The sequence below is a fragment of the Lampris incognitus genome, chromosome 1 (assembly GCF_029633865.1).
Source record: "Lampris incognitus isolate fLamInc1 chromosome 1, fLamInc1.hap2, whole genome shotgun sequence".
Taxonomy (NCBI): domain Eukaryota; kingdom Metazoa; phylum Chordata; class Actinopteri; order Lampriformes; family Lampridae; genus Lampris; species Lampris incognitus.
The window spans coordinates 145691698-145717531 of record NC_079211.1 but is presented as its reverse complement, the minus strand read 5'-3'; the positions used below and the strand labels follow the sequence as shown (position 1 = coordinate 145717531).

Here is a 25834-nt window from a genome sequence, read left to right as displayed (position 1 = left end):
GATCTGAGAGGGAGAGTCTTCTTTCCAGTTCTTGATAGAATGCTGGAGGAGCTTCAGAACAGGTTTTCTGGAGTTGGGGGAAAAAAATCTTGACAGGCGTACAGGCATGTCAGCCTGCTTCAGAGCATTTCCTGAATGAAGAGGCACTCAAACATCTGGCTGAACATTACAGCATCCAAATGAAGCCTGAAGAAATTCTTGTTGCAAAAAATGTCCTCGACAGAAAAAAGAAAGACCTAGCACTACCCACCATTCAAAGTGTGTTTTCCCTTTTGGACAAGGATATGTTCCCCTCCCTTAAGGCCATCTTTCAAGCTTCCTTGACGATCCCAGTTACCAGCTGCAGTTGTGAAAGGTCTTTCAGTGCCCTCCGCCGACTACACACATGGCTGAGAAATACAATGGGTCAGGAGCGGCTAAGTAATTTGGCTATAATGTCAATTGAGAGGGAGATGCTGGCCAATGTTGACCACGGGGAAGTCATAGATAGATTTGCAAAGCTAAAAGCAAGACGTTTCAGCCTAACACTTCCACCTTCAAAGAACTAAACAGAGAGAATACAGCAGGTGATGGAGGAAGAGAAAAGATGAAAGCAAATGATAGAGGGAGAGAGAAGAGAATTAGTGGATGATGACGGGAAAGCAGCAAGTGATGGAGGGAAAACTGGAAGTGACAGAGGGAAAGCAGCAAGTGAAAGAAGGAAAGAGGCAAGTGAAAGAAGGAAAGAGGCAAGTGAAAGAAGGAAAAGGGCAATTGAAAGAAGGAAAGAGGAAAGTGAAAGAAGGAAAGAGGCAAGCGAAAGAAGGAAAGAGGCAAGTGAAAGAAAGAAATCAGCAAGTGAAAGAAGGAAAACAGTAAGTGAAAGAAGGAAAACAGCAAGTGAAAGAAGGATGGAGGCAAGTGAAAGAAGGAAAACAGCAAGTGATGGAGCCTGGAGGGAAAGAGAGAAGAGACAGAATCAGATGATAGAGAGGTACAGTAATACTACAGCATGAGCTTTATCTGAAAATTGCGTGTGACTGAAAACAGTTTATGTTTATCTGTTTTTTGCAGAAGATGTGTGACAGAGAGCAAGTCATGGGGAGAAACAGCAGCAGAGTCTGGAAAAGTGAAAGGTACAGCACCACACTGGATGACATTTATCTGAAATTTGTCTGAGTGAAAGAAAGAAAGAAAAATTAAAAATTATTTTTTAAATATTTTATTCAATATTTTCTGATGTTGTCATTAAGTATACATTTCATTGTTTTTCTGGCAGCAGAAGATGGAAGGAGTGAGCAGATGATGGAGAGAAACAGAGCAGCAGACACAGAGGTGCACCATGCAACATGACACAGAACTAACTCTTGTGCTTATCAGGGAAAGAAAAATGAAAAAATGAAAATAATTGTTACCTGTTAACTAATTTTATCATCCTGTTTCTACTCAATATTAATACTGATTACTAAGAACTTGTTTAGATTATTCATGATTAATTTTGAATATAAATACAGTTTGAAGCACATGTTGCAGTATTTGGCTGTAGACAAGGTGCCACAATGCTCAAGAAAGCGTAAAGATAGAGCTTTTTTTTTCCGGGTAGGATCCCCCAGATTCCCCTACGAGGGTGTGGGCTCAGCCCCCAATGTTCCCAGGTCCAAGAAACGCCCCTGGTCTGCAACAATATTCAGGTATGTGGTATGTGTCGAAGTAACATCCACATGAATGCCAGGACCCAAGGTTTCCCAGCATAACATTGCCCAGAGCATCACACTGCCTCCACCGGCTTGCCTTCTTCCCATAGTGCATCCTGGTGCCGTCTCTTCCTCAGGTAAATGATGCACATGCACCTGGGCGGCCACATGCCCCTGGCCATCCACATGATGTAAAAGAAAACGTGATTCATCAGACTAGACCACCTTCTTCCATTGCTCCATAGTCCAGTTCTGATGCTCACATGCCCTTTTTGGGCACTTTCGGCAGTGGACAGGATTCATCATGGGCACTCTTGAGTGGTCTGTGTCTATGCAGCCCCATACACAGCAAGCTGTGCTGCACTGTGTTCTGATACCTGTCTATCACAGCCGGCATTAACCTTTTCAGCAATTTGAGCTACAGTAGAACTTCTGCTGGATCAAACCAGACAGACTAGCCTTCGCTCCTCATGCACATCAGTGGGCCTTGGGTGCCCATGACCCTGTTGCTGGTTCACCAGTTGTCCTTCCTTGGTCAACTTTTGGAAGGTACTGAGCACTGCATACCGGGAACACCCCACAACACCTGCCAATTTGGAGATGCTCTGACCCAGTCGTCTAGCCATCACAATTTGATCTTTGTCGAAGTTGCTCAGATCCTTACGCTTGGCTATTTTTCCTGCTTCCAACACATCAACTTCAAGAACTGACTGTTCACTTGCTGCCTAATATACATATCCCAATAGATCCCACACCTCGGCAGGTGTCGTTGATAATCAAAGTTATTCACTTATTCACTTACAGGTCAGTGGTTTTAATGTTTTGGCTGACAGGTGTGTGTGTGTGTGTGTGTGTGGGTGTGTGTGTGTGTGTGTATTTATATATATATATATATCTCCTGGCGGCCTGTCCCGGGGTGTCTGCCCGACTGCCACCCAATGACTGCTGGGATAGGCTCCAAGCATCCTCGCGACCCTGAGAGCAGGATAAGCGGTTTGGATAATGGATGTATGGATATAGTATATCTCCCTCTCACCTTTTTCGGGTGGTGTGTGTCTTCCTCAAGCTCGGGTCCTCTACCAGAGGCCTGGGAGTTTGAGGGTTTTGTGCAGTATCTCAGCTGTTCCTAGGACCACACTCTTCTGGACAGAGACCTCAGATGTTGTTCCTGGAAACTACTGGAGCCACTCTCCCAGTTTTGGGGTCACAGCCCCTAGTGCTCCTATTACCAATGGGACTTCTTGTCACAGCTACCCACACGCCCTCCCAGGATTCACCCTTTTCGTCCCAGTCTCCCTAATTGTCTCCCTTATCTTGGCCACTCTCCCTCCCCTAGTTTCTCTCTCCTGTTTATGTGTCAGGATTGGAGGTAGGTGTGTGACAGGCAGAGCAGAGGTCCACCACTTGCATCTCATCTACTGCAATCAACCCTACTCTTTATCTACCCAGCATTGCCACAGCCACCTTGCCAGGTCGTAGTGCCTGCTCAGTTCAGTCTACGTTTCCAGCCTTTATGTTGAGACACTGCCTGTTGCCTGTTTTCTCATCTAAACCTTGCTGTCCATGTTTCCCACAGTCCTGCCTGCTCTGCCCAGCCCCTACCTCCGGTCGTTGGTCTGTCTCCCTAGAACCCCACTTGTCTTCCTGCTTCCCAGTTTGGTCAAGGTCCCCCTCCCCTCTGCGCTCTTGCCCTAGATCCAGTGTTCCCTGTCTGTTCCTCGCTTTACTGTCTCCTTGTCTTCCCTGGCATAAAAAGACTCGTTTGACTGAAACCCTGCCTTGAATCTGTCTGTGTCAGCGTGTTGGATTCAGCCATGCAGTAAACATTACTGTGGAGTTACACTTCCACATCCGATCTAGTTCTTCCCCCAACCCTTGGTACCCTTGGTATTTCTCTGGCTTCTCATGCTCTTTCTTCCTGATGTTTCCGTCGCTCGGGCTTGCTATATCAATCACTATACTGTCTCCTGTTCCTTGTTAACCACCACAATGTCTGGTTGGTTAGCCAGCACCTGCTTGTCAGTCTGGAACTTGAAGTCCCACACGCTCTTGGCTCTGCCATTCTCAACCACCTTTGATGATGTCTCCCATTTGGACTTGGGGACTTCCAGTCTGTATTCCTATACATTATTCCAACCACTTGGTTATGCCTTCAGTGTAGGCTTTCTCAGCTAGCATTTTAAACCCAGCTGTTAAGTGCTGGATTGTCTTAGGGGCGTCTTTGCACAGCTGGCATCTTGGGTCTTGTCTGGTGTGGTAGACCCCTGCCTCAACCGAACTGGTCCTGAGTGCCTGTTGTTGTGCTGCTAAGATCAGAGCCTCTGTGCTGTCCTTTAGTCCAGCGTTTTCTAGCTACTGGTAGGATTTCTCTATCAGCTACGTCTTCTATCTGTTGATGGTACATCCCATGGAGGGGTTTGATCTTCCATGATACCTCCTCCTCTTCTTCCTCTGCATTCTCTGTTTTCTGCTGCCTGAGGTACTCACTCAGAAGTTCATCCTGGGGGGCCCTCTTTCTTTTTTCTCCCCAATTTTATCCAGCCAATTACCCCCCTCTTCCGAGGCATCCCGGTCGCTGCTCCTGCCCCTCTGCCATATGCCTTTTCTTTTGCTTTCGCCACCTCTGTCTTCATCTTACGCCGCATCTCACTGTATTCCTGTCTACTTTCTTCATCAGTCTGACTATCCCACTTCTTTGCTAACCTCTTCCTCATATACTTTCCTGAACTTCCTCATTCCAACACAAAGTCTCCTTGTCTTCCTTCCTCTCTCCAGATGACACACCAAGTACCTTCCTAGCTGTCTCCCTCACTATATCTTCAGTAGTTGCTCAGCCATCTGGCAACTTTTCACTACCACCCAATGCCTGTCTTACCGCCTCCCTGAACGCCACACAACAGTCTTCCCTCTTCAACTTCCACCATTTGATCCTTGGCTCTGCCATCACTCTCTTCCAATTCTTGATCTCCAAAGTCATCCTACAGACCACCATCCGATGCTGCCTAGCAACATTCTCCCCTGTCACCACTTGCAGTGTCCATCTCTTTCAGATTGCACCTCCTGCATAAGATATAGTCCACCTTTGTGCACCTTCCTCCACTCTTATACATCACCCTGTGTTCCTCCCTCTTCTTGAGCTATGTGTTGACCACAGCCATTTCCATCCTTTTTGCAAAATCCAGCACCGTCTGTCCTTCCACATTCCTCTCCTTGACACCATATCTACAGATCACCTCCTCATCACCTCCTTTCCCTTCACCAACGTGTCCATTGAAGTCCGCTCCAATCACTCTCTCTTCCTTGGGTACCCTCTCCACCACTTCAACAGACTCACTCCAGAATTCTTCTTTCTCTTCCATTACACACCCAACTTGTGGGGCATATGCGCGGACAACATTCATCATCACACCTTCAATTTCAGAATCAGAATCATGTTTATTGGCTATGTAGGTTTGCACATACATGGAATTTGACTCTGGTTTCGCGGCTCTCTCGGTGTACATAACATAGAATAACAACACTACAACACAGCTCAGATACTCGCTCCAATCACCACCCTCTCCCCCTTGGGTACACTCTCCACCACTTCATCAACCTCACTCCAGAATTCTTCTTTCTCCTCTGTCTCACACCCAACTTGCGGAACAACTTCCAGAACAGCTTCAATGCTCCTTGTTATAGATTCTACAAGTCTCAGAACTCTATTGGAGGGATGGGACGCCAGTCGTTCTGAAGGAGCTGGTCATTGTTTGCAAGTGTTTGACAGACTTTTCAAAGTTCTGTGTCCTCCTTGAGCATCTTTTGAAGTAAGCGTGTTTGCTTTCAAACCTCATGGTCCACAACCTTATAAGAGGACCAAATTTGAGAATCAAAGAAGGATAGTGGGTGAGGTAGTGATGCTTTGGTTTAAGCTCGTTAGCTGCAAAGCATTGTGTGCTTGTTTCCAGATAATCCTGAATCTGAATATTGAGGAAATTTATATACAACATCACCACCATTTAAAACTTTGCATAAAAGTCTGTGTTAAATGACTTATTGTAAGAGTGTACATAGCATTGTAAATCACTTTGAGTGGCTGTTGCAGCTAGAAAAGCACAATATAAATGCAATCCATCCATCCAGCCATTCTTCCAAAGATATTCTATCATATGGTGTTTTAATGGTGGTGGAGAGTGCTGTCTAACAGATCAGTCCAAAATCTCCCATAGGTGTTCAGTTGGGTTCAGATCTGGTGACTGTAAAGGGCCATGGCATATGATTTACATCATTGTCATACCCTTCGAACCATTCGGTGACCCTTGTGCCCCGTGGATAGGATATTGTCATCCTGGAAGAGACCACTCCCAGCAGGATAGAAATATGTCATCATAAGATGAAAGTGATAACTTAAAATAACCTTGTATTGATTTGCAGTGACCCTTCCCTCAGCAGGGGTGGGCAATGATGATCAAAAAAGGGCCGGTGTGGGTGCAGGTCTTTGTTCCAACCAACACACCTGATTCTATTAGTCAACCAATTGTCTTCGCTAAGGACCTTTTGGATCATGTTGTCCATCCCTGCAGGACAAGTGGACCCAAACCATGCCAGGAAAATGCCTCCCCCCACAGCATAACAGAGCCCCCGGACCCCCTCACTGTAGCGGTCACACATTCAGGCCTTTCCTTTCAGTTGATGCTAGGTTTGTTTACATACATAGCTAAGGCTAAAAGAAACAATAATAAAAACTGCAGTTGGGGAACACGTAATAACGTTTCCCATCATCCTGACTGATCAGTTACTTCTTGTAGTGATTAAGAGGCAGAATACTAATGCAGTTCACCTTGAAAGTCTGGCAGACTTAGCAACAGTGGCGGCTGGCTAGTACAGGGCGGTGGGGCACCACCCCCTTCAAATATCCATCCATCCACTATCCAAACTGCTTATCCTGCTCTCAGGGTCGCGGTGATGCTGGAACCTATCCCAGCAGTCATTGGGCAGCAGGCGGGGCGACACCCTGGACAGGCCGCCAGTCCATCACAGTCTTCAAATATCAAGAGATGAAAATCTACTTAAAAATGTTAAATATAATTTAGTTGTATAATACAAATAATTACGAAATAAAAGTGTTTTTCAGTCTGTGAGCGCCTGTCAGCAGCCATTAAATATTGGTTCCAAATGGTATTTGGTTGGTTTCTGTCTGAATACATATACTTCCTGGGTGAGGGGCGCCGGCCAAACCATACCTTATGTAAGCCCTTAAAGTTGTGGCGAGCAGGTGACCTGAGGCTGCTGTCTGATTGATTTCTTCAGATTTTCCATGGGGCGCAGTTCTGTGCGCCCCAGACACTCCCACTTTTATTGGCAGCGAATTGGTATTGTTTTAATGTTTTTTGATCTATGTCAATCATGTTCACACCCACCACCACGCCTCGTCTCGACTGTTAATCATCCACCGTCAACGAACCCTGATCAAATCTATAGGCTACATTGTTCTTCTTAATAACTCTGTGACTGTGTGGACATTAAAGCAGCTGTCGGGTGTGCTGCGCCAAGGTAAATTGCGGCCCCCCCAAAAAACATTTCTCCACCAGCTGCCACCGCTTAGCAGTAGTAACCAGTGTTTCAAGTGATACATTTTTCCACACATCACTGCAGCACTGCTCGTACATTAGCTGTCAACCAGCTAACTCAAGCCGTTGTGATAAAACTTAGCTAAACTCTGCAGAGCACCAACGCTGTCTAAAGACCGGCGCTACATTTTACAATCAAGATTTATTCTCTTTAATTTCTGTAGTCTGTCTTTCATTACAAGTATGTTGCTATAAAGTGGTGCAGGGATGACATTTATTTGCAGCAGGCAAAGCAGAAAGATAAATCTGCCATATGGGTTCTTACAGCTCTGAGAAAATTAATGAGGTTTTTTTTTGTTTGTTTGTTTGTTTTTAAATGTCTGCAGTGACTTCTGTGACAAACAAACACTTAAGGGAGTTGGACTTTTGGCTCTAAGAGATATTTCTCATAAATGAGCACTACTAGTTGTGAGGCATACTACTGATACATAATATAATTCATTGTTCTCACATAGGATGGAGCGGGAGTTTGACAGGCGGATTGGTGCAGCATCAGCAGTAATGTGGACGTTGTACCGGACCGTTGTGGTGAGGAGGGAGCTGAGCCAGAAGGCAAAGCTCTCAATTTACCAGTCAATCTTCGTTCCAACCCTCACCTATGGTCATGAGCTTTGGGTACTGACCGAAAGGGTGAGATCGCGGATACAAGTGGCAGAAATGAGTTTCCTCCATAGGGGGTCTGGGTGAGGAGCTTGGACATCCGGAGGGAGCTCGGAGTAGAGCCGCTGCTCCTTCGTGTCGAAAGGAGCCAGTTGAGGTGGTTCGGGCATGTGATTAGGATGCCTCCTGGGCGCCTTCCTTTGGAGGTTTACTGAGCACGGCCAACTGGGAGGAGACCCCGGGGTAGACCCAGAGCTCACTTGAGGGACTACATGTCCAATCTGGCCTGGGAACACCTTGGGATCCCCCAGGAGGAGCTGGAGGGAGTTGCTGGGGAGAGGGACGTCTGGAGTGCCCTACTTAGTTCGCTGCCACTGCGACCCGACCCCGGAGAAGCGGCTGATGAATGAATGAATGCGCTCACATTGAAAAACAGGTAGATAGTGAACAAGTAGTAAAGAACAGTAGACAATGCTCTCTATCCTCAGATCCTGATTCGAATGAGGAGAAACTTAAAAAGTGGGAGAAGCCTCAGGAAGAGCATCGACAACAGTGTCCCTCTTCCAGGATGGATGCAGACTGGACAGAGTAGACAATGGCTTAACTGGTTTAGAAATGAAACGATCAGAGAAAACAGTAAACGACAGCAGAGAGTCGGGTGTAGCAGGGTTTGATTTTCAGCTGTGTAGGTGTGACGTTCAAACCAACACCTTTTATAAGCCAACGCTGCTGGACCAGGAGATTTCCTCTAGGGTTTTAGCTATACACACACACATACGCTAACACACCTGAATCACACAACTGCTTGCATTTGCATGCACTCTCTCTCTCTCTCGCTCTCTCGCTCTCTCTTTTCCTCATCTCCCCATCTTTCCTACACAACACACAAAGAAAGTGATGATGATGATGATGATGATGATGATGAGAGCAGCACTATTGTGTCTGGTGTTCCCATAGTGTTTTATGTGTTCTGTGCCGGGGGGTAGGGGGACGTTGGGGGCACGGGGGGGCCTGCAGGCGACCAGCCCTCATTATGAAGCTGTTGAGACACCTGCTTCTCATTGGAAACAGCTTGCGTTACCTTGTATATCTGAGGGGGGAAATGTCTTTTCATCTTTACACAGATGTGATGAAAAGCGGCTCTGCTTCAACTTCATCACTTTTTCCTAACAGCAGCCTGGGGTAGGTGGGGGGTGGGGTAGGTAGGTACCTACTCTACTGCTACTGTGTAAGGCTCCAATCTGGATGGTATTAAAGCAATACTTTGTGCTTTTTTAACCCCTTTTCGCTCCATATCCAGACCACAGGATGATAATTACAGTTTACACTTTCAGTAGACTTAAGGCGATTAACCAACGCTGTCATCAAGAATAACTCACAGTGAGCACAAAAGTAAAATTACTGACAAAAATGGAAGTTAAAGTTTCAGTCCTAAAGATTTAATTGCAAACAGATGTCACGTTTGGTACTCTGTATCTCTGGCGCACTTAAGACAACAACTAATCTATGATCATCAGACCCTGCAGACTTCAGTAGGATGTGATGTGGATGGCTGTTGTCTGGTAGCACTTTGCCAGGAAAAACGACAGGGTGCAATAGAGTTTTCCATCTTCATCACAGCAGCCAGAGAAGGCAGGTAGTGTTGAGTTTGACAAAGAAGTGAAGTTGTTGTCTAACCAGCAGATATGACAGAACAAGCTGGTAGAAGACCTTTACCAACACATAGTACTACATCGATAAATAAAACTCAGGTTCTGCCAGGTTTTATGTTTGTTTCTGACACAACAGCTCCGCTGACTCTCGTTCAGTCTGAATGGAGCTCACACACTCACCACCTTGAATTCAAACAATATTTTTTTTTAAACTGGAAGCAACACATAATGGGGGTGGGTTGGCGGTTTGCATGTTTGATGGTCTACTGTTGAACACAAATGTCACCTGAGCCTCATGTTTTTGTGCTGACCATGCACATGCATGATCAGCACATGGTCTAGCACGGTGAACAACCAACATCCTCCAGAAACACCAACTAAATCACTGTCTGTGACTTGGTAACTTCTACCAGACGCTTTACCGGGTGACCGGCCATCATCTGGAGGTCCTGTTATATTCTATTTGACTGGTAGAATATTGAATGTGCCCAGTAGTAAGAGGTAGGAGAACCAAATCCAAGAAGTAAAAGTCCAGACAGTGTGTTTGCTTCACACATACGCTAAACCAGCTGATTCTAATCAAGCACTCTTCAGCTGGGTAGTAGCAAAGAGACTTTAGGCTGAATGAAAGGAACAACACTCTGAAAATGACCACGAGGGCTGTAGGGGGCGTCAGTAAGTGTAAAATGAATGTGGTCAAAGGATTAATTTCACAAAATCACAAACCATCGCAATTTTAAGGAATTCTTCTTCTTGTTCTCCTCCTTCTTTCAGCTTGTTCCCTGATTCCCAGGGGTCGCCACAGCGGATTTGGTAGTTTCCATCGGTACCCTGTGAGGGCACAGCGCCGATGGCGGTCTTGTCAATCCATATAATGATCTTGCAAAATTTTACGCCGGATGTCCTTCCTGATACAACCACTAACCCTATGGACGGGGGCACAGGTAAAGCGCTGGAGGCCAGCCCAGTATTCATGGACTTGCGCCCATGCCTGTCGCCATTTTAAGGAATTGTCTTTCTATATTTGTTCATTTTTATAAAATTTTCTCCATACTTGTTTGGAATGATCAAGTGCAGCTGACATATGACTTATATGTTTAGAGCATGGAGCTTTTTTCTCTTGATATACGATTAATGTCACCACGTTACATACAGTGGCTTGCAAAAGTATTCATACCCCTTGAACTTTTCCACATTTTGTCACGTTACGACCACAAACATAAATATATTTTATTGGAATTTTATGTGAAAGACCAACACAAAGTGGCACACAATTGTGAAGTACAAAGAAAATTATACATGATTTTAAATCTTTTTTACAAATAAAAAACTGAAAAGTGCGGTGTGCAAAAGTATTCAGCCCCCTTTTCTCTGAGTGCAACCAATTGCCTTCAGAAGTTGCCTGATGATTGCTGAATGATCGAACGTTGACCTAATGACTAAATAGAGTCAACCTGTGTGTAATCTAATCTCAGTACAAATACAGCTGTTCTGTGACGGCCTCAGAGGTTTGCTAAGAGAATATTGAGGAGCAAACAGCATCATGAAGTCCAAGGAACACCAGACAAGTCAGGGATAAAGTTGTGGAGAAGTTTAAAGCAGGGTTAGGCTATAAAAAGATTTCCCAAGCTTTGAACATCTCACGGAGCACTGTTCAATCCATCATCTGGAAATGGAAAGAGTATGGCACAACTGCAAACCTACCAAGACACGGCCATCCACCTAAACTTACAGGCCAAACAAGGAGAGCACTGATCAGAGATGCAGCCAAGAGGCCCATGGTGACTCTGGACGAACTGCAGAGATCCACAGCTCAGGTGGGGGAATCTGTCCACAGCACAACTATTGGTCGTGCACTGCACAAATCTGGCCTTTATGGAAGAGTGGCAAGAAGAAAGCCGTTGTTAAAAGAAAACCATAAGAAGTCCCGTTTGCAGTTTGCCAGAAGGCATGTGGGGGACACAGCAAATATGTGGAAGAAGGTGCTCTGGTCAGATGAGACCAAAATTTGAACTTTTTGGCCTAAATGCAAAACGCCATGTGTGGTGGAAAACTAACACTGCACATCACTCTGAACACACCATCCCCACTGTCAAACATGGTGGTGGCAGCATCATGCTTTGGGGGTGCTTCTCTTCAGCAGGGACAGGGAAGATGGTCAGAGTTGATGGGAAGATGGATGGAGCCAAATACAGGGCAATCTTGGAAGAAAACCTGTTGGAGTCTGCAAAAGACTTGAGACTGGGGCGGAGGTTCACCTTCCAGCAGGACAACGACGCTAAACATAAAGCCAGGGCTACAATGGAATGGTTTAAAACAAAACATATTCATGTGTTAGAATGGCCCAGTCAAAGTCCAGACCTAAATCCAATTGAGAATCTGTGGCAAGATCTGAAAACTGCCGTTCACAAACGCTCTCCATCTAATCTGACTGAGCTTGAGCTGTTTTGCAAAGAAGAATGGGCAAAAATTTCAGTCTCTAGATGTGCAAAGCTGGTAGAGACATAACCCAAAAGACTTGCAGCTGTAATTGCAGCAAAAGGCGGTTCCACAAAGTATTGACTCAGGGGGGCTGAATACTTTTGCACACCGCACCTTTCAGTTTTTTATTTGTAAAAAAAATTAAAATCATGTATAATTTTCTTTGTACTTCACAATTGTGTGCCACTTTGTGTTGGTCTTTCACACAAAATTCCAATAAAATATATTTATATTTGTGGTCGAAACGTGACAAAATGTGGAAAAGTTCAAGGGGTATGAATACTTTTGCAAGCCACTGTATGTACGTGTTGAAACGTTGGTTTTGATTGTGTGCTGTTCAACCAGGGCAGTAAATCTGTTAGCCTCACAGCTAAGAAGCTAGCTTCTAAATATATATATGTAGATGAGGTTGACACTCAAATGTCCTTATTGATTAATGGAGTTTGCAAATATTTGAATATAACACCTTCCAGAACCTGAAAAACAAAAGAGGACTGACGGTTGTAGAGTCACATAAAGTGCGTTTTAGCCATGCAGTCCTAGCTCATCAATCCATCTTACACTAGCGGTAGAGGACGCTCACATATGGAGCATCCCTGGAAGAGATGGTGAGTGGTGACTCTTGTTCCGGTAAACCATCTGTGGTAGGGGAAACCAGTTAGTGAAATGAGCTGTGTAATGTACACGGCTGGAGCAAATACATGGTTTGGGCTTTTACTTTCTGGACCTGGTTCTTCCACCTCTGCTGGCAATTTACTCTAATCTAGCTTCCAAACACTGTAAAAATTGGAAATGACCTGTGGATGTAGTTCATACAAAGCTAAAGTCAGTCACTAAACGCGGAGTAATATGAGGAAATTACTTCATTTTACCTCCGAGTCTGACCGCAGTATCATTAGTACAGAAGCGGACGCTACTTTATGGGTTGATATTTTTGCTAATGTGCAATCTAAACCTTATCCATGACCTTTGGCCCTTTAAAACACATGTACATAAATGAGCTCCTGGTGTTTGCCTTGGTGCGACAGAAGATGCAGTCATCATCGTGGCTTAGAACAAGTGAGGGAGCAGCTGATGATTAGCAGATGTCCCAGCAGTTCATATAGGAGACACGCGTAGAGGCAGTACATCCACACAGAAACAAGCTACAGACCTGCAGGCAACTGTGATGCATTTCTTTACGACATGCAACACAACAACATGGAACAGAAGAACACATGCCAAACACAAGACTGATAAACACAGGCGTTACTTTAGCAATAAAGTTACTTTAACCCCAAAAGTGGCGAGCGGTCATACTAAGCTACATGCCCAAGGCATTTGAAAATGACGAGAGAATTTACATACAGTATAATAATGAATTGAAAATCTATTTTTTTAATAAGTAACGTGAGCATTGTTTACATTAAAACGTGTCATTTAAATGTTTGTTTCTCAATTTCTTCGATTGTTTTCAAACGGCCGCTGCGGTCTGGTTTTCCCACTCGCATCACTGCAGTCTGCCACACCTACCCTGTTCACGGCAAAGCTGCCAGGCCTGCAGCTTACTTCGCGCATGCGCTCTGTTATTCCCAGTTGTGTTGCGGCATAGAGGAATTATCAGTCTGCGTCACTCTGACGTCACCCGGGTTCTACTGCGCATGTCGGCTGCAGTATGGAAGCGAATGGTATCATGTCGTGTTGGGCAGTCGGTTGCCAGAATCGTTTTTGACAAACAAAACAGAACGCTCAGGTTTTGAGCGTGGGAGTTTGGTGGGCAGAAAAGCTGGCTGTGAACCAGCTTATCTGGAAGCGCACATGCGCAACACTGCCATCTAGCCAGCTAGTTACTGTAAATTGGCACTTGTTTGTCTTTCTCAGTTAGATCAAGGCCATACGCTTCAGGAGGACGTCAAATCCCGAACTTGGCATCACGAAATCAGCGAAGAATTTCGTCCTTCACTTTCAAGCTACCACAGACGAAAAACAACATACATGGCTAGCTGGCTGCCCAAAGGTTAGCAAAATATTCTGTTGGCCACGTCTCCTTTCTTCTATAGGACGCACAGTCTGGGCCAAAATGGTCTGTAAGCAGGACTCTTACACTGATTGTTGAGATCATCCAGCTAATATTAACCACTTATTATGATCACTGTTAGCTGCTATCACTATTACGCCCTGCTGCTACCTGTATTAAACACATGCACTCTTGACTACCCTATTTCTATGACACTTATATATGGTATTGTCCATCTACCACAGTGTTTCTCAACCCAGTCCTCAAGGAACCCCTATCCTGCAGATTTTCATTGTAACCCTGCATAGGTAGCCCTGCTTGTACTTACTCGACCAATCATCTCGCAGCACTTAATTATGCAAGGTGTGCAACATCTGACAAAATTCATTGCTGATTGGTTGAATAACTACAAACAGGTACCTATTCAGGGTTGCAAAGAAAATATGCAGGATAGGGGTTCCTTGAGGACAGGGTTGAGAAACACCGATCTACCATGTTATTTCAATCTCCTATCACTTGATATTTGATATACTTTAATAATCCACGCAGGGAAATTACTCTCTGCACTTAACCCATCCTAGCTATAACTAGGAGCAGTGGGCAGCCGCCGTGCAGTACCCAGGGACCAACTCCAGTTCTTCTTGCCCTGCCTCGGTCAGGGGCACAGACGGGAGTATTAACCCTAACATACATGTCTTTCTGATGGTGGGGGAAACCGGAGCACCCGGAGAAAGCCCACCGCAGGCACGGGGAGAACATGCAAACTCCACACAGAGGACGACTTGGGATGACCCCCCAAGGTTGGACAACCCTGGGGTTCGAACCCAGGACCTTCTTGCTTTGAGGAGACAGCGGCCTTAGAGATAGGGTGAGGAGCTCGGAGTAGAGCCGCTGCTCCTTCGTGTCGAAAGGAGCCAGTTGAGATGGTCTGATTGGGATGCCTCCTGGGCGCCTTCCTTTGGAGGTTTTCCGGGCACGTCCAACTGGGAGGAGACCCCGGGGTACACCCAGAACTCGCTGGAGGGACTACATGTCCAGTCTGGCCTGGGAACACCTTGGTAACCCCCAGGAGGAGCTGGAGGGCGTTGATGGGGAGAGGGACGTCTGGAGTGCCCTACTTAGCTTGCTGCCACCGCGACCTGACCCTGGAGAAGCAGCTGATGATGAGATGAGATGGAGGTGATATTGTATTCTGACAGAGCACAAATCACTACACAAAAATTAAGCGGCATGTTTGCAGTCGGCGGTGAAGCAACAGTAGATGGTATAACTACGGTTCATTCATTTCAATGTGTTTAGCGTTTCTGGTCGCCAAGCTTCTGGTACCACCAGGACACACAAATAAATTCCACTCTGCAAATTGCTGGTGTGACTGGAGCCTAAGTCAGGGTCACCTAGTTTGATTTGATTTATTTGGATCTCGTTTAGCTCATTAGCTAATCTTCCAAGATTCCACATTAAAAACATATAAACAGGGTGTCCCGGCGGCATGGCGGTCTATTCCGTTGCCTGCCAGCATGGGGATCTCGCGTTCGAATCCCCGTGTTACCTCCGGCTTGGTCGGTCATCCCTACAGACACAATTTGCCGTGTCTGCGGGTGGGAAGCCGGATGTAGGTATGTGTCCTGGTCGCTGCGCTAGCGCCTCCTCTGGTCGGTTGGGACGCCTGTTCGGGGGGGCGGGGGGGGGATGGCGTAATCCCCCCCCACGTGATACGTCCCCCTGGCGAAACTCCTCACTGTCAGGTGAAAAAAAGTGGCTGGCGACTCCACATGTATCGGAGGAGGCATGTGGTAGTCTGCAGCCCTCCCCGGATCAGCAGAGGGGGTGGAGCAGAGACCGGGACAGCTTGGAAGAGTGGGGTAATTGGCAGGATACAACTGGGGGGAAAAGGGGGGAAAAAATTAAACATCCAATAATTCATAAATAATTCAACACAATTGTTAACACACACACACACACACACCGATCAGCCAAAACATTAAAACCACTGACAGGTAAGTGAATAACACTGATTGTCTCATTACAATGGCACCTGTCAACGGGTGGGATGTATTAGGCAGCAAGTGAACAGTCAGATCTTGAAGCTGATGTGTTGGAAGCAGGAAAGATGGGAAACCGTAAGGATGTGAGTGACTTTGACAGGGGCCAAATTGTGACGGCTAGACGACTGGGTCAGAGTATCTCCAGAACGGCAGGTCTTGTGGGGTGTTCCTGGTATGTAGTGGTCAGTACCTACCAGAAGTGGTCCAAGGAAGGACAACTGGTGAACCGGCGACAGGGTCATGGGCGCCCAAGGCTCACTGATGCACATGGGGAGCGAAGGCTAGCCTGTCTGGTCTGATCCCACAGAAGACCGTAGCTCAAACTGCTGAAAAAGTTCATGCTGACTATGACAGACAGGTGTCAGGATACACGGTGCATCACAGCTTGCTGTGTATGGGGCTGCGTAGCCACAGACCGGTCAGAGTCCCCATGATGACCCCTGTCCACCACCGAAAGTGCCTACAATGGGCATGTGAGCGTCAGAGCTGCACCATGCAGTGGTGGAAGAAGGTGGCCTGGTCTGATGAATCACCTTTTCTTTTACTTCCTGTGGACGGCTGGGTGCTTGGGCATCGTTTACCTGGGGAAGAGATGGCACCAGGATGCACTATGGGAAGAAGGCAAGCCGGTGGAGGCAGTGTGATGCTCTGGGCAATGTTCTGCTGGGAAACCTTGGGTCCTGCCATTCATGTGGATGTTACTTTGACATGTACCACCTACCTAAACATGGTTGCAGACCAAGTACACCCCTTCATGGCAACAGTATTCCCCGATGGTTGTGGCCTCAGGTGGTTTTAATGTTCTGGCTGATCTGTGTATAAACTACATTCACTGAAACATAAGACCTAACCTATGGCACATATATATTACATTTATACACATATTCATCTACATGTGTTCACATATAATACCAATGCTCTACAAACTTACTAACAATACAATGCAATGCAATGAAATACAATAATCAGAATCAGAAACACTTTGTCATTTCATTTCATCCGCTTGCATACATGAAATAAAACAAAACATCGTTTCCCCCAGCCCACAGCAGTGCAACACAAAGACAAAAACACGTCCAAAAACTACAAGAATACATATCCAAACTAACATATATATCTACTACTACTACTTTCGGCTGCTCCCGTTAGGGGGCGCCACAGCGGATCATCCGTTTCCATCTCTTCCTGTCCTCTGCATCTTCCTCTGTCACACCAGCCACCTGCATGTCCTCCCTCACCACATCCATAAACCTCCTCTTTGGCCTTCCTCTTCTCCTCTTCCCTGGCAGCTCCATATTCAGCATCCTTCTGCCAATATACCCAGCATCTCTCCTCCACACATGTCCAAACCATCTCCATCTTGCCTCTCTTGCTTTGTCTCCAAACCGTCCAACCTGAGCTGTCCCTCTAATATACTCATCCCCAATCCTGTCCTCCTTTGTCATTCCCAATGAAAATCTTAGCATCTTCATCTCTGCCACCTGTCCAGGAGAACGAACGCCAGCCTGGATGACTGTCAGAACTGCCGGTCTGCGTGGGCTAGCAGTTAGCTTAGCCTGTCCCACTTCCGCGTCCTGTCAGACCGCCCTCGGCGCCTCCTCTTCAGCCGCAGCTCCGGTCAGGGCCGTGGTCCCTGGGCCCACAGGACGCGCAGACCAGACTCCCTCGGCCGATCCAACGCCAGCTCTCCCAGCCAGACACCTTGGACGCACCTCCCCGCACTCCACACGGCGACACTAAAAACACAGCCAAGGCTTGGCGATAATGTGAGGATAACTACTTTTAAACCTTAAAAATGTGCCATCAACAATCCAGCTGCCATGCTGTTCTTCTTAAGTCAGTTATTGTAATGAATTCCATCACTTAATAGTTCTAAAAATGAATGTCCGTCTTTCCATTTCAGTTTTTATTTTTGGTAGTGCATATTCTTATATTAGCTTGATGTTTATCACGTACCAATATCAGTTTGTCTTTAATACTGACTGACTCTTTGAACTTCTGAATTTTTTAAATTAGTGCAGTAGAACGACGTCTCACGCGCTACTGTGGGCCATGCCATTATGATATGTAGTTCACTCACTCCTCTTCCAAACGCGCACCTCCAGACTGTTCTTGGTGCCTGCCTGTTTTAGTGCGATCTGCAGTCTCCTCAAGTCTCTTTGAGTTGCGTTGACCCACACTGCACAGCGGGAGACACATTCAGATACAGATTCAGACAACTTTATTCATCTCAGAAGGGCAATTCAGTTCCGCAATGTACCCAGACCATACACAAACACACAGGCAAGCGGCGTTCAGCAGTATGTCCGGGACAATAGGCAGATCAGTACATAGTGTAGAGATCGGGCTGATCTCCGCGGAGTTGAATGGAAGAACATCAGACAAAAATCCTCATACCTCAGCTGGGGACGCCTCAGCAGCGATCGTTACAATGGACAAGAGGTGCACACTGTCACCCTTGCGTGGCCATGCATGCAGTCTCACGCGAGGACCAGGCGAAGGATAAAAACTCACATCAGTTAAGAGAATAGAATCCCTGAAGCATCCTAAGATGCATTGCACGTTACCTTCCAGTGCAACGTTCAGTGAACTTCTAGGCCCACAAGCCATGTGAAAAACACACAAGGTATAAACCAACAATTGGGGTTTAAAACAAAATGAAGCATTCATTTAAAATGACTACTCTCGGCACTTAACAGCCTGATAGCGGAAGGAGTGGAGGACCTAGAATAGCGATTCGTTTTCCTAGGGGGCGCGTTATAACGCCGGCCGAAGGGCATTACCGTGAATTCACTGGGCAGCACGTGGTCAGATTGGCTAATAATTCCTTTTGCTTTCTGGGCCACATGCACGTTTCTCCCAGAGGGAGCACAAGTCTCTCTGCTGGACTCCCGATTATCTTGGAGCAGACCTTAACACTACTGTTTAGGCTGTTCCTGGCCTTCACAGTCAACCCGTTAAACCAACAAATAAAGGAAAAAGTTGAAAGACTTCCAATAAACGACTGGTAGAAAATACACGAGGCCTTCTTACAGACATTAAAGGAGTTAAGCTTCCGCAGGAAGTGAATTCTTTGTTGTCCACGCTTGACAATCGGATCTAACATGTTCACATCGAACGTGAGTTGGGAGTCAAGCACGGTTCCCAAGTACTTCTGTCAACAATTTGAATATCCTCGCCATGTACAGTGCTAGCTTTGGGTATTTCACTGTTCTTCCTAAAATCAATGATAAATTCCATAGTTGTTGACATGTTAAGGCCAAGGAAGTTATCATCGCACCAATAAACGGAGGCAGGCAGGGCACAGCCTTGATCTGACTCTGAGCCCTGAAGAAGAGGCAAAAGTGCGGTATGGTCAGAGAATTTCACCAGGTAGCTACCCTCTTTAGAAGACCTGCAGCTGTCTGTATACAAAATAAAAAGCAGGGGGGAAAGAACGCAACCTTGCGGTGAGCCCCTGTTTGAGGCCAGGACAGTGTACGTGACTCCGTTAACTAAAACCTGGTGGATTCTGTCTTTTAAAAAGTGTAAAAACATTATTAAAAGCTGATCAGGTAAATGAAAATAAGAAGCAAGCCGCTCGATCAAAATGTGAGGTTGCATCTTGTTAAAAGCCCGAAGAGAAGTCGGCAAATAAAAGTCTCTCGTGAGAATTGGGTTTCTCCAGGTGCTTATATACGCTGTCGAGGACAAAGAGTTTTTCCATCCTCAACACCCTTGTCAGCTTGATAAGCAAGCTGCAAGCGGTCTGAACTCATTTAGTTCTCCGGAATTTTTTTTAAATTTCGGAATAGGGATTATAGTGGAAGTTTTCCAGATTGAAGGTAACTGGCAACAATCGGCACGCGTCTGAACGAGTTTCGTGAGGACCTCACTGAGCTGCTCAGCACAGTAGCGCAGACTGTGCCCGCAGATGGCAGCGAGGCCAGCGGCCTTCCTTATGTTATTCATTCATTCATTCATTCATCTTCAGCCGCTTCTCCGGGGTCGGGTCTCGATGGCAGCAAGCTAAGTCGGGCACTCCAGACGTCCCTCTCCCCAGCAACGCCCTCCAGCTCCTCCTGGGGGATCCCAAGGCGTTCCCAGGCCAGAGTGGACATGTAGTCCCTCCAGCCAGTTCTGGGTCTACCCCGGGGTCTCCTCTCAGTTGACCGTGCCTGGTAAACCTCCAAAGGAAGGCGCCTAGGAGGCATCCTAATCAGATGCCCGAACCACCTCAGCTGGCTCCTTCCAAGGCAAAGGAGCAGCGACTCTACTCCGAGCTCCCTCCGGATGTCCAAGCTCCTCACCCTATCTTTTTTATGTTAATTTTCTTAAATGAGGCTGGGACACGTTCTCGAGATATCGCAATATTATTCTGAGGTACAGGGGATTCCCGCAAGCTGGAGACATTGTGAGTAAAACCAGATCTTTCAAAGCGAAAGAAAAAAGAATTAAAAGTGTTTGACGGATCAGCATCCTCCACTCCATTAACACTTCAGCATATCAGCTCCATCACGCCCCGGGGCGCACGCGCTTCCGATGGCCTCGCGGTCTCACCATCCCACTTCTGATACCAATGTAGCGAATTCGGGGGGCAGTCGGGAACCGCCCCAGCCGGGACGCAAACCCGGAGGTCTCCCCCACCACGGGCGACTGTTAACCGGTGGACTAAAGGGTCCGACCCGTCAGCCAAGGACTAGCGAGTCTAGTCATCCGTGGTCGTTACAGTATCTTCTCCCGAACCAGACCTCCTCGACTCTTCCCAGTGATCTCCGGTGGCCGGTCCTGCCGAAATGGGCTACCAAACCCACCTATCATCAGGTCCTCGTCCCGATAGACTGCTCTATGAGATACCTTAAGAAAGCGGTTTGATAAAAAAACCACTTAGCAGTTCGTCCAACCCGTCCTGCTCTTTTCCTCTGTTAGACAGACGTGTAATGCGAGTCGTCACGAGAGGGGTCACCTGTGATGCGCCTCAGCCCGGGTCCCCGCCGTGTAACACGTCACCAGAGGGGGGCGCAGGACTCTCACCTGGTTTGAGTTACACTGTATCACTTTAAGAGGCAAGAACAGAAGCCGTCCAGGCACGCTTTGTCTGTGTGTGTGTCTGTGTGTGTGTGTAAGAGCGTGTGCGCGTATGTTTGTGTGTCTGTGTGCGCGCGTATATGTGTGTATGTGTGCAAGCGTATGTGTGTATGTGTGTGCACGTGTATGCGCGTATGTTTGTGTGTTGTGCACGCGTGCGTGTGTGTGTGTGCAACTATGTGACGCTAACCTTCGTCTGTTCACGTGCACTGACGTGATGCACGTGTGCAGGCTCGTGTGTGTGCGTGCGCGTGCATTCCATGCGCCATGTGGGTGGCAGTTGTGTTGCGTTTAACGGCGCTTGGAGATGAGGAAACTTGAATTTCAGCATTTAAAAGCATCCTGGGCGCGCAGCGGGGAGAGGAGGATCTGAACAGAGAGCAGGAGGAGGGAGAGAGACTCCCACTCATAAAGTCGGAGGGCGGAGAGAGAAGGAGAAGCAGCCTTCGTTCACCACTGGGGGCTTCACCTTTTAAAAGCTTTTCCACCTTTTTAACGTCCTACAAAGACTGATAACGTTCATACTGTTCCTGCGCATGAGGCGGGGGTTCAGGCTCGCGTGCAGAGACCGCGCTTCTCTTTTTGTCAGTATCCATCCATCCACCCATCCGTCTGTCCATCCGTCCATCCATCCATCCGTCCATCCACCCGTTCATCCATCCATCCGTCCATCCATCCGTTCATCCATCCATCCGTCCATCCATCCACCCATCCACCCGTCCATCCATCCACCCGTCCATCCATCCATCCATCCATCCATCCATCCACCCGTCCGTCCATCCATCCATCCACCCGTCCATCCGTCCATCCACCCGTCCGTCCATCCACCCATCCACCCGTCCGTCCATCCGTCCATCCATCCATCCATCCATCCATCCACCCATCCACCCGTCCATCCATCCATCCATCACCAGGCCATCCACCCATCCATCCATGATGGACTGATAGCCACGCTACTTCACACACACACACACACACACACACACACACACACACACACACACACACACACACACACACAGGTATAAGGGGTTTAATTGTTGTGTGTGCGCGCGCCTGCTACTGTTAGCTACTGTGAGCTCTCCAGTACAAACACAGTCCTCAGCTGCAGCTCAGTGTCGAGTGCCTTGCTCAATGGCACTTCAACGGTAGTCGGTGGTGTGACGGGAGGCTTTTTTGAGCTTTTCTCTTCCGCTTCCCCCATCCAGCCTGGGATTCGAACCACCCGTCTTTCAATCACAAACTCTCCTCTGCTTTGCGTCATGTGGAATTTGAACGTTAGAGACCAAAACCTTTCTTGTTTTGTTTTTGTTTTTGTTTTGTTGTTTTTTTTAACGTTTTCGGTCCGGAGCGCCTGGATACATTGTGTCCCGTTTAAACGGAGCGCAGCTTCTCCCGCAGCGGCAATTAAAGTGACCGCGGCAGGACGGCGGTCGCCAGAGGAAGGCGCTAATTACACCTCCTCCTGCGGAGACGCGGAGAAACCCGCGAGTGAAAAGCTGCACGAAAACAAGACCGTCCATCTCCAGTCTGCCGTAACCTGACAGGAGTCCCGACAGCCGAGCACTTAACCTGACTCAGAGCCGAGTTGCGTGCTGGGTCGTAGGTCCGAACCCCGGAAAAGTGTGAAAAGGAAGTGATGTGACTCGTGCCGGTGCGGGAGTGGGAGCCGAAGGTGGACTTCACATTCCCCACGTTGAAATTCAAACGCTTCGTCCACCATGAGCCGCTCGCGCCTGACGGCAGGGGTCAAGGTCATGGGCAGTAAGAGAGGTTAAAGTTCACACGCGGAGTTTGTGTAACGTTGGAGCCATTTAAAGGTGTAACTCCACCTCTGGCTCCTCCGCACTGAGCAGCAGCATGCGTCAGAAGGAGGTGCTGACTCCTCCGACACACTCCTCACTCCTGCAACGATAACTTCTCCTCCCGTCTGTCAGCCGGTTGGGACGCGTGGTGCAGATTGATTTCGAGCTGTAATTTATTGAGTTTGCGTGTAATGATGAAGGAGCTGGCTCTGCTGCTGTCTCTGACGCGCTTCTACTTTCTGCTGAGCGTTTTGGACTCCGGCGCGTGCCAGGAGGATCAGCCAGGTGAGCTCACGCGGGGCTTGACGTGGCAGCACAACGGACACGTGTTCCGCATCTTGAGCCACGGCGGTTCTCAGTACCAGCCGTCCGGCAGGAGACGGACCGGGCCGGACCGTCCCGTGGTGGTCCTCAGGGACAGAAACGAGACCGCGCCGCGCGGCTCTCCGCGGATCCCCGCCAGCAGCGGCGGCGCGCAATTACGCGCGGCGCGCCGGCAGCGGCCGGAGCGACCGGCGACGAGCGAAGACTCCGCCGGCTCCTCCCCGGGACGGGAAGATATGATGGTGGGAGATGACCCGTACAACCCGTACAAACCGTCCAACTATTACCCTTATTACAACTACTACGACTCCTACTACAGACCGCGGGCCCGGGCCCAGCCCAGACACGGCTACGGCACCAGCTACCACCAGCACGGTGAGAATAATGTGCACGTCTCTCTCCCCTTTGCTTCTCCACACCGCCTCTGTTCCTGCGTCCTCAATATATATATAAATATATAAATATATATATATATAAAATATATGTATATACACACACACACACATATATATATATATATATATATATATATAAACACTCATATATGTGTCGCGGAGAAGGGATTGCTTAAGGGTTTTTTTTATTCTAAAAGTAAAGAAAACTTGAATTTTCTAATTTTCCTGAAGTGGAATAAAGATGTCTTGTCTGTGCTCGTCATGAAAGGCAGACGGGTATCCCATCTGCATGGGGTTTCATAGAAGGGACACCAGGATTTTCAGATTTATAGCAGATTTACAGCCCTCTCGGGTTATCAATGAAGAATCTCTCATCTCTTCATTACAATACTTGGGACTACGTGTGAGCTTATCGAGTCGGTTTCCCAGACACAGGTGAAGCCCGGTCCTGGTTTCAAACCCAATTCTGTGTCCAGGGTACCGGCCCATGGTAACTGGAAAGTGAAAGTTGTGTGGTTCCTCACCTCTGAGATGTGTAGGTCCTGTATCTCCTGTCAGTCTAATGTAAAAATTCGGCAAGACCAAATTCCCGGGCCCCTGAGAGGAGGCCCTCCAACCCTCTCTAGGCTACCCCCCCCAAGCTTTGACCCATACCAGCAGATGCCCCGACAGGTCATGGTGGTGTTTTAGTGAGTATTCATATTAACGGAGGTTCACTGAGATTCTTTAGGATCTTTATGATCTACGACAGATACAGGAGTGGTGGTTAGGCCCCGCCCTTTAGCCTGTGACGTCACTCTGACGGACAGCCCAGTTGTCAATGACATGCTGAGGCACCACTGCGCGCCACCACATACTGCATTAAGGAGGAGCACAGTGTTCGTACTGTGTGTGTGTGTGTGTGTGTGAGTGAGAGAGAGAGGGGGGAGAGAGAGAGAGCAAGAGTAGAACCTATACAGTAATGTGTGTGTGTGTGTGTGTGTGTGTGTGTGTGTGTGTGTGTGAGTGAGAGAGAGAGGGGGGAGAGAGAGAGAGAGTAGAACCTGTGCAGTAATGTGTGTGTGTGTGTGTGTGTGTGTGTGTGTGTGTGAGTGAGAGAGAGAGGGAGAGGGGGAGAGAGAGAGAGCAAGAGTAGAACCTATACAGTAATGTGTGTGTGTGTGTGTGTGAGTGAGTGAGTGAGTGAGTGAGTGAGTGAGTGAGTGAGAGAGAGGGGGGGGAGAGAGAGAGTAGAACATATAGAATAGTGTGTGTGTGTGTGAGTGAGAGAGAGGGGGGGGAGAGAGAGAGTAGAACATATAGAATAGTGTGTGTGTGTGAGTGAGAGAGAGAGGGGGAGAGAGAGAGAGTAGAACGTATAGAATAGTGTGTGTTGGGGGGTGTGGTGTGTGTGTGTGTGAGTGAGAGAGAGAGCGAGGGGGGGAGAGAGAGAGAGAGTAGAACGTATGGAATAGTGTGTGTTGGGGGGTGTGTTGTGTGTAACGCTGACTGGTTCGTGTCAAGCTAGAAAACCACCTACGTGTATAAGTATTTAGTGTAGGTAGGTTTCCCTGGACAATACTCACTAAAACGTTTTATCCCGAAACAGTTTCATTGTTTCAACATGCAGTACATATTCCCAACTGGAAAACAGGGAATTGTCAGTGTGAGCGGGAAAACATACTGGCATTTTAACCACGTGCCTAAAATATACTTTGTTGTAAATTCAAGGCTGGTGTTGGTTACGAAATTATAATTTCAGCCTCATCAGTGGTGCAGAAAAACCCTCAGATCAGTATGTGACGTGATGTCAGTCATGTCAGTCATGATGACATGATGTCAGTGAGCCGTCAAATCATTTCACATCATTTTACTAGTCGGGGGTGCCCTAACGAACTTGACCCCCCTGCCCCAGTCCAAAAAGGAGCAAAACCGGTTGTTCACTCTCACCTGGGATGAGGAGTCACTTCCTATCAGTGCACTGTTAGATTCGGGGGCGGGCGAGTGTTTGATTGACGTCTCGCTGGCCCGGTAAGCAAGCATTCCCGCTCGTCCCCCTTGACACTCCCCTCACAGCCTCAGACGGTCGTTCACTCGGTAGGATTACACACAGCACAGCTTCTCTCACGCGCACTCTTTTGGGTAACCATGTAGAGACTGCGCGTTTTTTGGTCTTGCACACCCCTGCAGCGCCCCCTAGTGTTAAGT

The 25834-nt window shown here is 47.6% G+C and overlaps 1 protein-coding gene across 1 annotated transcript in view; it reads left to right on the top strand.

Annotated features, from left to right (window-relative positions):
- The first annotated feature begins 630 nt into the window (after positions 1-630).
- LOC130112727 (protein-lysine 6-oxidase-like) overlaps positions 631-25834 on the top strand; it is a 42195-nt gene continuing 16991 nt past the window's right edge. Inside the window, exons 1-7 of the mRNA XM_056280205.1 lie at positions 631-707; positions 1054-1115; positions 1583-1670; positions 3035-3042; positions 13514-13682; positions 22944-22998; positions 23129-23627. Coding sequence (XP_056136180.1) covers positions 631-707; positions 1054-1115; positions 1583-1670; positions 3035-3042; positions 13514-13682; positions 22944-22998; positions 23129-23627 — 958 coding nt within the window. The remainder of the gene's footprint in view (positions 708-1053; positions 1116-1582; positions 1671-3034; positions 3043-13513; positions 13683-22943; positions 22999-23128; positions 23628-25834) is intronic.